A 17,407-nucleotide genomic window follows, 5' to 3' on the forward strand; every position below is an offset into this window, starting at 1 on the left:
TTTGAAGTGTTGTGATAAATGCTCTATGTGGTTTTATAAATCAGATCGTGGGTTAGTGTAAGATCAGTCCCCCACAGTGGTTAAGCTTAACTTTAAAACAAACAAAAAACTGAAAACTCACAAGTTAACGATTGGTCTTTGGTGCTTAAAAAGGTTGAAATTTCCTGTATTATTTCTTCTACATGACATGGACACTGATCAAACTGTGGAAGGGTCGCAAGTCCTTGTTTTTATTCCGGTTTCTTTCTAGTCTCTGCTTGTGTTCTGACATCCACAGCAATGTCTTTGTTGTTCAGATAGCAGCCAAGAAATCTGTTAAGAGGTTTAAACACTTAAAAACATGTACTTACTGTGATTTATTTAAAGCAGACATCTTTGCAGTCATTTAAATATGATGCAACCTTTATTTGCATCATATTTGCATATTAATAGTAATATTTAGGAACTTATTTCACCTAATTGGCAATAAATGAGTAAAACTGGTTCCTTATTATTGCCATGTTAATGGTTCCTGCCATTTTCTTGGATTTCAATCCCATAATGTGCCTGTTAAAGAACTCCAGCACTGCTACTCAGTATAGTCCTTAGTAAAGACTTCACTATGGCTTTAGCTATGAGATGTGCTATTAAGAATAGAAGTCTTGAACCTGCAAGTAAAACCAATATTTTTTAAAAAGAAACAATGACATTTGATACAAGTCAAAATACAAGTGTGCTGGTGACCTGTCAAGGGTGTACCCTGCCTCTCATGCCTCTCACCATGAAACCGATAGGATATCCTCCAGCCTCAAGTTAACATACAAACAAATTAAGAGGGTATAGAAAGTGAATTGGTAGACCAATCAAAATAACAACAAACCAAAATGTGAGTTTTACTACAAAAAGCACTTTATTAATTAAGCAGGTATTCTCTTTTTTTCAGAATGGAATGATATGAAAGATCTTAAGTTGAGAATCTGTCTCCTTTGGAGATGAAAAAGGCAAAAATGATAAAAGCAGACATTTAAAAAACTCAAAATGAGTTGAAAGTGCTCAGTCCCAGCCCAGCTGTGTTGCAGCGGTGTGGGAGAGAAGGCCTGGCTCAGACTGCTCCAGGTCTGGGCAGATGCCAACTGCAGACCAGGTAATTATTTCACACCTAATTATCATTGGCGATACTTTAGATGGACACTACTTAAAAAATAAAAATTTATTATAACACTGTGCCAGCCTTTTACAGTAGAAATTAAAGAAAATCATCAGCAGCATCCTCAACCTCCAAATACTCAACCAACACATGTTGTTTCTTCTGCGTACTTTGAATAAGCAGAGTAAAGCTGAACTGGAGGAGTGTTGGGAAAAGTGGTCAGCACAAGCAGTCCTTGAAGATCATTGACGTGTAGAGTGGTTCAAGCAGTCACTGTACTATAGCTTGATGGTGCCAGTGGGCAAGCTACTATTGCACAGTCTGTAGTAGCGAAGGTCATTCACCAGCCGCTGCACGCTTTGAGTGAACGAAGGCAAATCCTGGACAAAGAGGAGGGAGAATTACTTCATTTACAAAGGATGGGACACTGTTATAAATGCAATAGCAGAGACAAATAAGAAACCACGACAGACATTAAACAAGCCTTATAATGGCAGATATTGTTTACTTCATCATTTAAAAATGAAAATTAATAATGGCAGGGTTTGATTGTGTCACTAGAAACCGTGAGGGTGGATCAGCATGTGCTAAAGTTGAACCTTGCCTGAGTGGTGTGTAACCATCATTATATGCTAATCTGCTTCAATAGGTTGGTAAAAGCTGCTCTGAAGGTCTACACAGCTATGAGGTAACAGTAAACCAATGATGCCACATTTGGTAGTATTGTTCTTAAGAAGGTGTTCCCAAAGTCAGTCCTTGTCCTGCAAGTTTTCTATGTATCCATGTTCCAACACACCTGGCTTCCACTAAATGGATCCCACAACCAATGAAGTTCTGTACAATGTAATGATTCATTTGATTCTTGTGTGTTGGAGCATGGATACATGGAAAACCTGCAGGATTGAGGCCCTTGAGTGCCGGAGCTAGACACCCCTGTTCGGAGGGATCCAAACTCCTTGTAGCTGTGAAACCTAAGGAAACAAAGAAGTTCCTCTACAACTGCAAACAATTCAAGAAAACCAAGAGACCCATGAGGGCGTCCAATGTGCAAAATATGAACATGAACATTCCTGAGGAATGGTAGCATCAGGCAACAGAAAACACAAGAGAGAATACAAGTAGAAACAGGACGATATAACTTGCATTGTTTACTACAAACTCAATTTTTTACCACTGCTAAAATAAAAAAAAAAAAAGGTGTAACAGAACTTGATTTGTGAAGGTTACAGAATAGAACAATAAAGAAATAACTTAAAAAAAAAAAAATCAAGACAGTCATGTTCATAACTAACAGGTAATTCACTCTCATAATTATCCATTAAGTGGATAATATCTTAAGTCTAAAGAGCAATTTAAGTAAGCCCTTACCTGCTCAAGCTTGAAGTTGCGTGCAAGAACAGCTCTTTGGCTGGTGTCCACACCTTGACAACCATTGAGGAACTCCGGCATGAAAACTGAATAAAAGGCATCAAAGTCAACAGAGGCCATGTTGTAAATGGCCAGGGTAATTTCTTCCTGAAGAAGGTCGTGACTTTTGTGCAGAAGGACCTGCAGCAGCACATTGATGAAGTGGAAGAGCATCGAGGTCCGGAAAAGCTTCTGTTGCAGAATAAAATAAAATAATCACAATGAAGTCAGCACTGGTATATTAAAGCCTTTCTACATCTCATAATGTTAGAATGACACATTTATGCATTTAGAATTAGGATAAAGATATTTCCTGTAGATTAAATGGACGAGAACAAATGATGTTACTATGTGTGTGTAAAATATCTGAATGATCAAATGACAGGATATATGATTCAGAGGACATTTTGTTATAGGATCAGTGTGCAATAATAAGCTTATTATTGCCAAGAATCTTCCAACATGTGAGGAGTTAAATGATACATGTTAATAAACATCTATGTCAAAAGATATTGATAAAGAAACTTAAATGCTGAACTTACTCTGTGATACAACTTGTGTTTGCTGTTGAGTGACTCCAAATAAGAGAGATTTTGCTTGAAGATGTGGATATCAGGCTGCAGGAATGACTGTCCAAAGGCCTGTCAACATTTTTAAACACACCCATCAGTAAAGAAGAGTTTGCTTGAACAATGACTCAAGATATTTGTTGTTATTTCGAACAACAATTGTTCTTCTGTCATGAGATGACTGCCGATTCTCAGAACATGTAAAATTAAATGTATGCACCATATGTTTTGCAGTCAAAGCTTTATGGCTGTTACACTTTAATTTATTGAAAAACAATCTCAAAGAAAGAGATAAATCCAACTGAACTGTATGTTTGTGAAGAAAAAAACCCCCAAAAAACCTCACCTGCATTGCAGCTGTGAACTGGGCCTCATTTTCCATGGTGTCTTCAGCAGCTCCTCTTTGGACACTTGTTAAAACTGAAGTTTTAAAGAAGTACCTCCAGTTCTGGTGAAGTATTTGGTATAACAACTCAAACATCTCTGCCTTGACATCCGGGGAGGACCGCTATCAAGGACAAAAGTTCAGTGACTAACTGTTATCCAGGCAATATAATGAATGACTAACACAAACCCATGTGCTAATCTTAGATAATTGTGGGTGATTCAATTCAACAAACATGAACACACCTCTGCTACAACTGGGTAGACCTGCTCCATGCACAGAGAGAGGATGCTGGGCAAGAAGGGCTTGAAAGCTTGACCAGGTTCTTGCACCACCACCTGCAGGATTTTTAGGAACTTCTGCACTACTCTGCAGCCGGCACTACCCTCTTGCAAAATACTGGCTGCCAGCTGTTCCCTGAAGCATAAGTGAGAGTAGATTACTTAACATGCTCTTTCAAGAAGTAATATAATACTGCTGTGGCTACAACTAATTATATTCGTGTTTGTTTTTCCTTCACACCTGGTGAACATGCTGAGAAAAGTGTGGATAATTTGGCCGGTGAATGCAACACCCATCTGGACTCGCAATGCTTGAAACAGTGTCAAGAAGAATGCCAGCATCTCATCAGTAACATCTGGCAAAGAAAAGTGATGATACATAAAGCTGGTCTTAGCACTTATCCAACTTCAAAGTCTGTACCTTTTTATTTCTTTTATTAATTGCAAAAATAAAAAATAAAATAAAGGTCCATAGTTAAATCCTCCACAATAGGACTAATGGTTGACAAAATGCAAATAAATGAAGGATCACCACACATAATTTCAAATTAAACTCTAGATGCTGGAGGAGGTATTGGATGGAAAACTGACCTGGCTGCTGAATAAACACTGGGAAAAGACTTAGAGAGACTTGGACTGACTCCTGAAGACTCTGGTAACAAATCTGTCGGGATTTGGTGGATTCGCTCGAGATGCTGTCCACAATGTCTCGCAGCACAGGCAGAGTCTGTTGGATCACTGCTTTCACTAAAGGGGGAAAGATGTTGGGTCAATCATTAAAAAACACGGAGTGAAAGTGGTTGTGAGAATAATTACAAAACAGAAATTAAAACAAAAACACTGACCATTATCCAGACCAGGCTGCCGTGGAGTGATGCTTACTGTCCCTCTTAAAATACGATATTGTCTGGTGAGCGCTGCCAGAAGGCTGGCGTGACTGCTGGAGCGTGTTTGCCATTGCTGTTCACTCTCTGGTAGGTTTGGCCATGGGAGTAAGAGCATGTTGGATAAAGCTCGACACACCAGCATATGAGCCTGTATGAAATACAAAGACAATAATCATTTTAACAAATTTTATTAATCTTTAGATTCTTCTTAAGTATAAAAACCAAAACAACATATCTAAAATTTAGTTGACACAGAGAAACATCCATCTTAGAAACAAATAAGAACTGGACTGAAATGCTGAGAAAAACTTTGCATCTCTATAAATATCAGTAATTACAAAAATATCAAATAAAATCATTACTTCTTGGGGAAGTCTGTGGGTCTGATTCTCTGTCGTAATCAGGTTAAAGATGTTCTGAACAGCTGGCAAAGAGACCAGGAACACCGGCCTCACTGTGGAGGTTATGGAGACCATCAGATGGCAAGACGACAGCAGCAACTTTTCTGGTACCTGGAGATTAATATGGAGTTCAAGTGTAAATGAAAAGAAACTGCAGAATGATTTTAACTTTGTGTCATAATGTTACCAAATAAAAAGTAGTAATGTCAGTAACGCAGACTTACAACAGCTAATTAATCTGTTTTTTTGTTTGTTTGTTTTTTTTTTACAAGATCTGAAACTGCACTTATAAATGTACCAATCAAGCAAGGTAAAGTTTGTAAGAATTTCTGACATCTTTTAGTAAATACGGGCTTAGAAAGTTGTTCATATGCAGAGCACTGCTGTGAATGGACAGTGGCTGCCAGTTGCCAAATTTCTCTCAGATATAAACATGTTTTCATCTGTGAGTGGATTCTGTGGACTCAGATGTAGCAATGAAAGCACCATAAGTTCTTAATTCATACGGTCTTATCCTATGTAACTTATAAGAGATCACTTATCCAAAACGTTACACCAGCAGCTACCCGACAAAGCCAGTACAGCAGTTTTAAAGCTCAGAAAATTCGTACTTTTTCCACCGAGTTGTTTATCCATTCAGATATCATAGTAAAAACAGCGGTACTATGATGGCAGCTTCCATGTGGACCCACAATAAGTACACATAAATGGCTCATTGTAAGCAAATAAAAACAGTTTTAGTGACAGTATTGGTACCATTAGAAACATAGTTTTTACTGATATATATTTGTCTGTCACTGACCTTTGACTTTGTTACACATTGCACCAATAACTACCACAATGTGTTGGATACAATATGAAAATTCGCCTGTGACATTTTTTTTTAATTGTATTGTCACAACAAACAGAATGATTCTAGTTTTCCTGAAATTGATGGAAAAATCAATCTAATTATACAACTAATTGTATAATTAGATTACATTTAAATATAAAATTTAATCACCATCACGTTATCCTGTTGGATACTTGTGTGAAGTTTTACAGTAGTAACATTCTTGGATTTTTGTCACAACCACCAAAATGAAACAGATCAAGATCCTTATATCTATTTTCAAGCCAGTGTTTTAAATTGGGAGAAATTTTCTCAGGGCTATTCTGATACTGTGCTAACAAACGTGAGGCTGAATGATGCTAATAGATATGAAGACTAACGCATTTTGTCACAGCAGCAGCAAGAAAAAAAACAAGTATGAGACAAGCTACCTTAGTTGTGATAAGTGGGCTGCTAGCATTGACAGCTGAGGTGATGAGATTGATGAACTGCCTTTGGTTTTGACCGTGGACTTCACTGTAGCACTGTGCAAGCCAGTGTGAATAGGCCTGTAGAGCAGCCAAGGCCTGTGCATGTCTGGAACATAGACAACACACAAACATACAGTTAAAACATGCTTCTTCATACAAAAGATCCAGTTTGCTGACACGTAGCAATTGTTTGTAGTGAAGTTTTAATGTTTTCATGGATTTAAGCATTTCCATAAACATTCCTGATTAACACTGAACCTCAATATTTAACCTTTTAAGACCTGATACAACATACAAGTATTACTGTGTCAGTGTGTGCAGGGAACAACAATGTGGATTTCTGTGCAGTTAGTCTCAGAAATAAAACAATTCTGTGATGTCTCTATGCAAAACAAGAAGTTGCTCTGAACAGGAAGTAACCACATCAACAACATGTGAACTGGTTGCAATATTCAAGCACTAACATATTTAAACTCACATTAACATTGCGACACACTTCCATCCATTTTTTTTTGGTAACAGTGTTTCAAAATGAAAGAGCGCTCTTCTTTCACATATTAAGTGTTGTTTTTGGATGTTTTCTTACAACATGTGATACTCACACGTCAATGAGGTCAGGCTTGAGCACAGAAGGCACGGCTGTCTCCAAGTCATAAAGGCTTGTCTGCGAGCCGTAGCAAGTTATTTCAACCAGCCTTGATAAACAAACAGTTCATTATATTGCACATATTCAATAAATACCACTAACTAATAAAATATTACATCACATAAATACACAATAAGAAGTGAATATCAATCCACATATACTGTTTGCGTAATAAATATGGCAACATACATACATATGTTATATATATCTATATATATCTATACATCTATACATCTATCTATACATCTATATCTATATCTATCTATATCTATATATCTATCTATCTATATCTATATATCTATCTATCTATATCTATATATCTATCTATCTATCTATCTATATATATCTATATCTATCTATATATCTATATCTATATATATCTATATCTATATATCTATATCTATATATCTATATCTATCTATCTATCTATATCTCTATCTATATCTCTATCTATCTATATATATATATATAGATATATATCTATATCTATATATATATATATGTATATTTATATATAAATGCAAAGATAGGTGTTTACTGTTAGAAGCTTAGTCAACAGAATCCAGACTGGCACAGCACTGACCTCTCCACTACAGCCAATGCATCTGTGAAACGTGCAGCAAAGACCTCTCCTATAAAATGCTCAGCCAAACGCCCTACAGCCTGAAGCAGTGAGCTGAGGTCCCTGAGAGAGCAGTGAAGTCGACGGCAGTCATTCTCTGCTGTGATGTTCAGCCTCCGACCTGGGAAAAACATAAACCCATCATGAGAAGTGATTCTCAGATTTACTTTTTTTTTTTAATTACCACTACTGATTTTCTCTCCATGACTTACTTGAACCAGTGGTGACAATAAATTGCTGCAAACCCAGGTACACATCCAGATTTTCTTGCAGGATTGGAAACTGAAAGAAAGAAAGCACAAGATAAGATAAGGCTGCATTACACTGAAGTAGATCAAACGTACCTGAACAGGCTATGATAAAATACAGAGAAATTGGAGAATAATATAAAAAAAGGATTTTTTTTCAATTGCTGTTGATAGCATGGATGAATATACTGTAGAGTGGAATGCTGCATCTTAGCTTCAGGGCCAAATAAAAACAGCTACCTAGATGGCGATCTCTTTGGAGGACATGGGTCTAAAGAGGCTCCTTTTAAACGTAAAATTCTATTCAATTCAATTTAGCTTTATTTGTATAGCACATCTTCACAACAATGTCGTCTCAGGAAAATTTACAGAAACATCAATTCAAGCCAATTTATAATGAACAGCCTAAATATAAACCAACTGATAGCATCAAATCTTGACTTTGATCCCCCATCCTAAGCAGGCATGAAGCGACAGTGGAAAAGAAAACTCCTTTTTAACAGGAAGACAAAGCCTTCAGCAGAATGTGGCTCAGGGAGGGCAGCCATCTACCTCGACTGGTTAGGGTGGGGAGGACAGGAAAGACAGATCAACAGAATTCAAGCTTAATTTTATGAGGAAAAAGAAGCATTTATGATGTTGATTTTAATAAAACCTATAATTCAATATGCTTTGTATCCCATGAGACATGTATAAACACAGTGAAATTGTTTGTACATTTTACACCTCTCTCTTGTGAGAGTTGTCAGACCTTTAAAACACTAAATCATGGTATAGCAGATTAACACTCTGATGTACAATTTGCCTCTAACTGAATAAAACTGGATGTCACATTGTTGCAGAAATGACACACTGCGGTATTGCATGTTAACAGAGCATTAGTGAATATCATAACCTGGTCACAAACTATTTAAATGTGGCAAGGAGTTATCAAATTGTGGTCACAGCTTTGAATATGAGTATGAACACTAAAGGAAAAGGTGCCCTATTTCTGCTTGCATTAAGCAGCTGTCTTTTATTAACTATGACGCTAAGCTGAGATTAAAAAGAGTGCAAGGTAGTGAGCTCAAAGACTGAAATATAAGTTTTAAAAAATCCAAAAGTTAAAAGTTTAAATAAATCTTTGTCTAAGTTTTATCCACTGGTGTGTAATTAGACAAATATTTTCGTGACTTGACAAATTAATTGATTATATCATTATGAAACATTGCTGGCAATTTATTTTAATACAAAAAACTTGCAGAATAAGTTTGCATATGTGATTAAAACAGTCATAATATGTGAAGTGAGCTGATGCTGCATTTTTTTTTAAACATATCTGACAGCCAGTCACTGACAAGTGGTCACACATTATTATGAACACTTCAAAATGCAAACACATCTTACCAGAGTGGAAAATGCATGTGATGGGAGTAGCTCCATAACCTTGGCAACCACCTCCAGACTCTGACGTAGGTACCTTTGCCACTCAGTCTGTTGCTGTGGTTACAAAAACGAGAACACTTTAATAAATAGATACAAGTTCTTTACTATAGTGTGCATTATTTTAAGCAATCAATATATTTTTTTTTAATTTTGTAAGTTTGGTTTCCCAAAGAACTAAATTTAACTATAAATCATTGTTGTATCAGATTTCTAAAATAATTTAAAACAAATTGATTATCTGTTTAGTTTAGATTTTTAATGGAATATTAAATGAGAACATGATCACAAATCAATTCCAATCTATAAATTAAAAATTTTGTATGAGCATGTTTGATCTCAAATATTCTTACATCATCATCCAGGGTCTCGTCATCCAGCTCTTCCAACTGGGCCTGGTTGTATCTGAACTGTACACGATTCAGAACTTCTCTTAACAAAAGAACTAAGGCATCTTTGTACCTGTCAAATCACATAAAAAAATTTAACAGCAGCAATTTCAGAGAAAACACAAAAAAACAAATATTGTAAAGAATATATATTATGTTTAATTTATCATATTATACTGGATGTGGTTATATTGCAACCATTAACATGGACCAAATGGGTTTTACAACATTTAAGTTATCAAAGCAACTTACCTATTAAGGACACTTTCTCTGTCTGCAAGTCTGCTTTTGATTTTGGTTGTTAGAAAATCCAAAAATACACTCCAAATGTCCAAACAGGCAAAGTATCCCTCATGGTTAGGCTGAAAAGAATTCACGGAAAGCAAATTTAATCGATGACTGTATAAAACCAACACTTTGCTGTTTACCGGTTCAACAAATGGCTGATTGACAAAACAGCTTTTACCTGGTTGAAGGTGTACTTGAAAAGCAGGGCGAGAAACTCTACAATAGGGAACTGAGGACTTGACTCAATCCTCCTCAAGTGAACACTGACAAACAGGCGCAGAAAATCTGTGAACTTTTCCAGGTAACTGAAGATAAGAGAGAAAACATTTGCATAAAACAATGATTGTCATATTCATCCTTATATAATCACATCCTCGAAGGTTTATGTTGGTTGGTCATTATTTTCATCTCTTAAAAAAAGCAGTGTCTGGTGAGATTAACTAACAGTAAATTAATTTTAGATAATATCTAAACATAACATGTCTGACCAGCTACAAGGGCACTACAGTGAGTTTGTAAAGCGTGTCATGGAGGACATTAAGTGATCTGTGACTGATGTCTGAGACAGCCAAACAGGCTATCAAGAAAGTCTCTATAAAGAGTCAAATGTTTTTTTCCGTGCTTTAAAACCCTGCTGATTGTTTACAAATCCCAGAATGGTTTAGGCCCAGAACACATCTGTGATATGTTCAGAGAATATAAACCAAGCAGAGTTTTTGATCCAAAGACCCAGGTCAACTAGTCCAGACCAGAGTCCAGACTAAACATGGAAAAGCGGCATTTAGCTGTTATGCTGCAAACAAGTGAAATAAGCTGCCAGTGGAGATTAAACTTTCACCAGATGTAAACGCTTCATTTTTTCAGTTTTGTTTTGGAAAATAACAGGGAGCTTGCGGGTGAGCTTGGTGAATAATGATAAACACACCATGCTCATTCATTCATTTCCTATAACACTTATTCTAATGAACGATTGCAGGTAAGCTGAAGTCTATTTCTGCCATTAGCAGGTGGGAGGCAGAGTGCACTCTGGGTAGGTTGCCAATCCATTGCAGGAACATATCATGCGTGTTGACATAAATATAAAAAGTAATTTTCATAAACCCATCAATAATTTAGATTTTTGGGCATTATAAACCTCAGTTTTACATAAAAACTAGATAAACGGCCACCTGGTAACATTTACAGTTAAAATAATTATTATTTATTATAACCAAGATGATTAAATATAAAACATTATTGGACCATAGTGGCATGAGATAAGTCTCAGAAAAGACAAAAAAAAAAAAATGCAATTCAAATAAATCTAAATGTAGTTAATGTGGTACACAAGAACACAGACAGGGTAGAGAACAGCAGTCATGAAAGCAAATAGTCTACCAGAAGTGAGATTAAAGTAAAAAATAATTAGTTCACAAAGTAACAATACATTTCGAAACCATCATACACTGTAATACACACCAACAGTGTCAGTTTATAGTCTTAACCATACCTCTCATCAAGTTCCTGTAAGCGGCCCTTGACTGTATGAGCATTGTTCTCTCGCGTCAGCCTTTGCAGAAGAAAGAAGGTCTGCTGGAACATTCGCAGCAGATACTCCTCAAAATCCATTGGCACACAGTTCTTTGACACGAGCTCATTGACACAGGTCATGGCAAGCACACCAAGTCGAGCGCGATCCACCTTATTACTCTCACTCTGCTGTCCATTTCGCCCATCTCCATTTGATGTTGGCAGTGCTGTCCCAGGATTAAGCTGTCCATTAGAAGAGGTGGAGATGAAGGAACCCGTCTTGGTCTTTGTCCGTAGATCGCAACCAAAACGTGCAAAATGGAAAATAGATGCCAGCAGGGTGGGTGTAATACTTGTGGACAGGGGGATCCAGCTGAACAGGTGAGCCAAACACTCCAAAACAAGACAACAGAGCTGATGACTGTCATTGTCCAGTGCTGCCATGGGCTGACAAAGCAGCTTTGAATATTGGCTGCCCTGAAACAGACTGCCCAGCAATTCCACTGATAGATAAGGAACACAAAATGATGGGGTTACTATATGAAGTCCTTGAAAAAACACTAAATTAGAACAATATCTGTTTTATAATGTTCACTAAAACAGTCTTTTGCAGTTTAATAAAAAAGAATAAATACACTCACCACTCTCCCCTGATGTGGGTGAGGGAGGCGGCGTCGAAGCTATAACACTATGCTTGTCCCAGTAGGTCTCTAGAATACCTAAAAAAAAAAAACAAGGAATCAAGAAACCACTTACTGAAATATGCTAATGGTGTTCCATCAAACCAACACTTCAAGCTAATACATTTACTTTACTTCATAAAAGACTAAATCTGCTCAAAAATAAAACCTTCAATCTCATTAGCCTTGAGTTGGGAAACTGGATTGTTAAAAGGTTTTGGAGATAGTACTCACCCGTCAACAATCCAAGTACAGTCGGCACCTGGTCCAGCAGGAGTTTGCGAAGCTCATCTTTCCTGGCAACACTGAGGTCTTCTCGAGGACATGCAAGTTCCTCTGATGTGGTTTTCAACATCACCAATCCCAATGGTGCAAGAGCCGGGGTCTGGATCAGCTGCAGAGCAGGAGTTGGCAAGCAACAGCTCAGGAAGATTGTAATATTTTGCAGACTAACCTTAAGCTTTGTGAACACATGCCCTATCTTGAAATGTTTCCGAGATGCAATGTGAGAAGGTTCTTGATTTTTTGTTGGGTGTCTTAGTCAAATTTCTGGAAGATGGCAATTAAAGTAATGAGTGCATGTAGCATTTATTTGCCCCCGAGCATTTACAGTGCTGTGAAAAAGTATTTGCTCCATTTGCCTTCCTGATTTCTTACTATTTTGCAAATTTGTCACACTTAAATGTGTCAGATCATCACACAAATTTTAAGATTAGACAAACATAACCTCAGGATAGGGTTGGGCGATATGACGATATATAACCTCAGGTTGATAGGAAACATTTATCGTTTCATATGAGGCTCTATCACCACGGTTAAATGCTTTACTGCAGTATTTTATGTTAAGATGCACTTTACAACATGCACACTGCAATACATAAACAAACATGGAGAAAGACGGTAGAAGATGTGTTTCAGAGCAGGGTAATTCACTAAAAAGATGACTAGCCAACCCAAACCATTGAGTTTGTTTCTAACAGGGGAAATTTCTGTCTGGATGTGGTCTGGATATAAAAAGACCAACGTGGAGCAGATGTTTGTAAAATATGCCAGCTCCCTGTCCCAACAACGAAGTCCAACACAACTAACATATTTTATCACCTGCGCAAGAATCAGGACAAAGTCAACAAGCAAAAGCCGCAAAAGCAGCGTCGTGTGGCGGCAAAAGCACTCATAATAAACTCCAGACGCAAACTCTGCAATCGGCTTTTACCCATGAAACAACATACAGCCAAAGTTTCCGCAATGAAAGGAGATCACTCTTGCCGTTGCCAAGCACATCTGACAAATAACTGACTACGACTAAATGACACAAAAATATGCAATCAATTTTATCTCGCTATGAGGATATAAAATGAGCTATATCGGGATATGAGATTTTGGTCACATTGGTCAGCCCTACCTCAGTATATACAAAATGCAGTTTTGCATTTAACACATCATGCAGGCAGTTTGTGATGATCAAAGCTTGCAGAAATGATGGCAGCAGTGCCTACCTGAAGGGTGTTTGTAAAAAAATCATGGTAGAACATGGGCCAGTCCTGGCGACCAATATCTACGATGACTTTGCAGAGTTTGTTGCGGATGAAGTAGGGCACTGATTTGTGCTGAGCAAGTAAGAGTTTGGGTAGACAGTTGCGAATCTCCATCTTGTCTTGTGAAGCTACGCCAATCCACATTTTATTCACCAGGTTCTGAAAGCAAAATGTTAAAATCACTTTACAAATCTTTATCCATAGTAAACAACCTGCCTAATTAGTAATTTCTCTAAATAATTACTGGAAAAATGCTTCTTAAAATATAAAATGTGCTAGCATTAGAAGGCAACATAAAATGAACACAAGAAAAGACTACGAAACACATTAACATTACTACAAATCTCTTCCTGTGTTATGTGGGGAAAAAAAAAAGCAAGAAAGTGAACAAATAAAAAAAATCCTTTGCTCAGTGAATGTTATTCTTCAAAACACACGCAACTTAAATCTCCCATCCACACAACTTACTTCAAACACTGTGAGGCTGTACATCATTACATATTCATTCCGAGTATTGGAGAGGAAGAACAAACAGTGGCGCCATGCTCCTGTCTGCTGTGCAAAGTTATTCAGCAGCTCTTCTACAGAAAAAAGGAAGCAAACATGGTTGCTGTCAGAGGTACTTGACACTTAAGAACTTCACTTACAGACAAACTGAAAGTTATACTCTGCCACACAGGAAGTGTATAAAGACTACGCCGAAAAAAGAAAATTTAGGTTACAAAACAAGTCACATTGATGGTTTTACTGGGGGGAAAAAAAATGTCCACAGTACATTCTTAAAGACAGACTTACAAGTTTTAAGAGGCAGGTGTGTACTAAATACTTGAAGTTCTTCGTAGGGAAGAGCATGTCAACCACTGACAGAGAGGTTTGGTCCAAATTATGTTTCTGTGTAAGGTCTGCAAGCTTTATTTCTTTGTTGTTTTTTTTTCTGTTTTCAATAGTTACAAAAGAGTTACAACAGGAAATGTGGAGGAGGGCTCAACATGCAGTAGTCTGGGTGGCCTAAATTTGAACCAGTGATGGGTAATCAGTTGTCTTTCGTTGTGGATGATCTTAATTCCACGTATAAATTTCTTTTCTGTGAAAGTCCTACAGATTTCATTGTTAAAATTCATTTAATAACACAGCTGGTCAACTTGTCCTACTAAATAAATATGTGCTAGCTGGCAGGACAAACAGAATGCTCATTGGATACACTATGTCATGGAGATCTAAATCATTTTCCGAAAAAACTTGCCATGGGGAGCAAAGGGAGTTAACAAGCTGATGCACTGCTTTTTTTTTTTTTAATACTGTCATATTTTTATTCTTGCTAAAGTTGTCACTGTGTGTTTGGATTAGTTATTAATTATAACTGCACATTTAAAAAGTAGTGTTAATAACTTTAAACAGCACTTTGAGTTGTTTTATGTTAAATGTTGCCACTTAAGTGGAATTATTTTCATGTTTCATTCTAAAACTAAGACTATTATTGTAGTTTCCAGGCTATAAGCCACTACTTTTTCCACATGATCTGAATCCTGTGGCTTAAACAATGATGTTGCTACTGTATGCATTCATCAACCAAGTTTCTGGAATCATGTTATTGTCTCCTTTCTCCTCATTTGAGACTTATTTGGTAACTGACTTTTGTATCCATCGAGTATTCATGCTGCCATGAGCAAAATGAATAATGAAATGTTTTGGGTTTTTTTCTTTCTAAAACTAGCGTTAGGGGTAGAACTGTGGTACAAGACCGTACATTGTGATTCCACCTCAAAACACTGTCATATGATCATTTGCCTACCACTTATTTAAACCACAAAGAAGCGAGAAACCATGAGTTTAATGGGATGAGAGGTACATTTCACATTCCAGCCCTTTATATTGCTCTGGAGGAAGCATGTCTGGAGATAATGGCATGATCAATTTGCCTCAAATGCTTAATTATGCTTACAAATAAATAAGAAAAAAAAAAAGGAGTCAAACTTACCTATTTCCCTTTTCCGCTCATTTGTTGTGCAGCTGTGAAAGAACTCCGTCATCAGGTTCTCTAATGCTCGTAGTGATGCCTCCTCTGAAGCCTAAAAAGATAACAGAGATAAGCGCAAACAGAATAATCGGACAACTTGGTAAATTTCTAAACTTAAAACAATAAATACTGAATATCTGTTTACTTTACAAAAACACCAAGTAAAAAGATTAAGTCTGTCAGAATAAATGCCTCACTGCAGAACAAGTGCCTCTATCCAACACATGAACTAAATTTCGTCTTAATAGTAAAGAACTCCATGCATTAACATGATGTTTTATAACTGTGCTGTTATGTCAATTTCCTGAAGACTTGTTTGATAATCAGGACAATTTGTTGTCTGCAGGTCAGGCACACATATCACCTGGCTCACCAGATTCATTCAGGGAATTGTAAACAAGCCTACCTTCACATGCCCATACCTGTACATTTTATGGTGTCATTGTCTACTGTGACACAAATGGCACCAGTTGTGTGGGCGTTTTTTTTTTTTTTTTTGTGCACAGTTTCAAGGAAATACAATTCAAAGCTACGATCAGACATTTTCACGTTGAGGAAGCAGGGCCTTGCCTTGCAAAAACTAAATATCAGCAGAGTGAGACTTTGAAGACCAGTACCTGTGGTAGGCAGGTCTGAATTCCTTAAATAAGCCACAACTTGCCAAGACTCAGCACTACAAAAGCAAATATTCGGTTTTGTAAGATGGGCGTCTTGTACTACGAAAAGGCTCAACAACCTGTCACATCCCGTAAAATACCTTGCCTTAAACCGTTAGATAACATAAGAGATATGGAGATTCACAGCACATCCAGACACACAGCTTTACATAAAGAATGTTATGCAGGCCTTTATATTAAAACAAAAATGAAATAGTCAAGTATTAGCAAGTTGATTAGACAATAAAACAGGTTAATAGTAGACATTGGGTTTGTACCTACCATATTCAGTTGTCTGAAGAGCTGTCTTCAGTTTAGTTAGTCGCTGATTAATTACCGTAAGAAGCCAACATTAGTTATCCTGCTAGTAAAATCTGCAGCTAGCGTTAGCTAAGAGGCTGCTGGCTAACGTAACCGCAAAGGGTTTTCTTCATGGTTTGCTCGACAAAATTAGCTCGATGCAATGTGTGCAGACTGTTGTACCTGAATACGAAATGACACTGAAACCATTAATTATATCTTAGTCAAATAAAAGGCGTCATCGATTACTAAATAAATAGGCTCAGCGTTGGATCAGTCATCTCAAACTAATATGTTAGCTGCACTGTCATTTACGACCAAATACATTTCCCGTTATGTTGACTATGTAGTCACGTATACGTTCAAAGTTGACCCAACACAGACTTCTCCAGCACTGGTTAAATGTTGAGCATTACCCAGCGTTTAGTGTCAGCCATTTCGACGATAAATTACCCAGTTGCTAACGTTGTTTCAGCGGATGGCTAACCTGCTAGCTTTTCTAGCAGGAGGAAGACATAATTCTCGTTAGCAACATGACAACCTTAGGCATGCTTCTGCGTCTGCTGGTCACGACATGTCGTCAGTACCGTTTCTAATTTAAAAGCGGGTGAATGTGCGTTTGTAGGTTATATATCTTATAAATTTGTAATAACGCTAAGTGATACAATACGCGCTTGTTTCTGGTTCCCTTTCAGAGCTCAGGGCGGCTCAAGCTAGCTGCAGTTTAGGGTCTGCTC

The 17,407-nt window shown here is 37.2% G+C and overlaps 1 protein-coding gene across 1 annotated transcript; it reads right to left on the minus strand.

Annotated features, from left to right (window-relative positions):
• Positions 1–905: 905 nt before the first annotated feature.
• xpo6 (exportin 6) lies at positions 906–17,397 on the minus strand. The gene is made up of 24 exons (XM_079252861.1): positions 16,653–17,397; positions 15,676–15,766; positions 14,166–14,278; positions 13,659–13,856; positions 12,397–12,556; positions 12,124–12,201; positions 11,463–11,985; positions 10,152–10,278; positions 9,938–10,047; positions 9,650–9,758; positions 9,261–9,353; positions 7,839–7,908; positions 7,588–7,747; positions 6,961–7,053; positions 6,320–6,464; positions 5,018–5,167; positions 4,614–4,803; positions 4,360–4,515; positions 4,010–4,124; positions 3,733–3,904; positions 3,449–3,610; positions 3,076–3,174; positions 2,495–2,725; positions 906–1,506 (listed from the first exon to the last, which is right to left on the minus strand). Exons 1-24 carry the CDS (start codon positions 16,653–16,655, stop codon positions 1,405–1,407), a joined length of 3,450 nt encoding a protein of 1,149 aa, XP_079108987.1. The 5' UTR covers positions 16,656–17,397; the 3' UTR covers positions 906–1,404.
• Positions 17,398–17,407: the final 10 nt, after the last annotated feature.

Source organism: Telmatherina bonti (assembly GCF_933228915.1).
Source record: "Telmatherina bonti genome assembly, chromosome: 14".
Lineage (NCBI taxonomy): Eukaryota > Metazoa > Chordata > Actinopteri > Atheriniformes > Telmatherinidae > Telmatherina > Telmatherina bonti.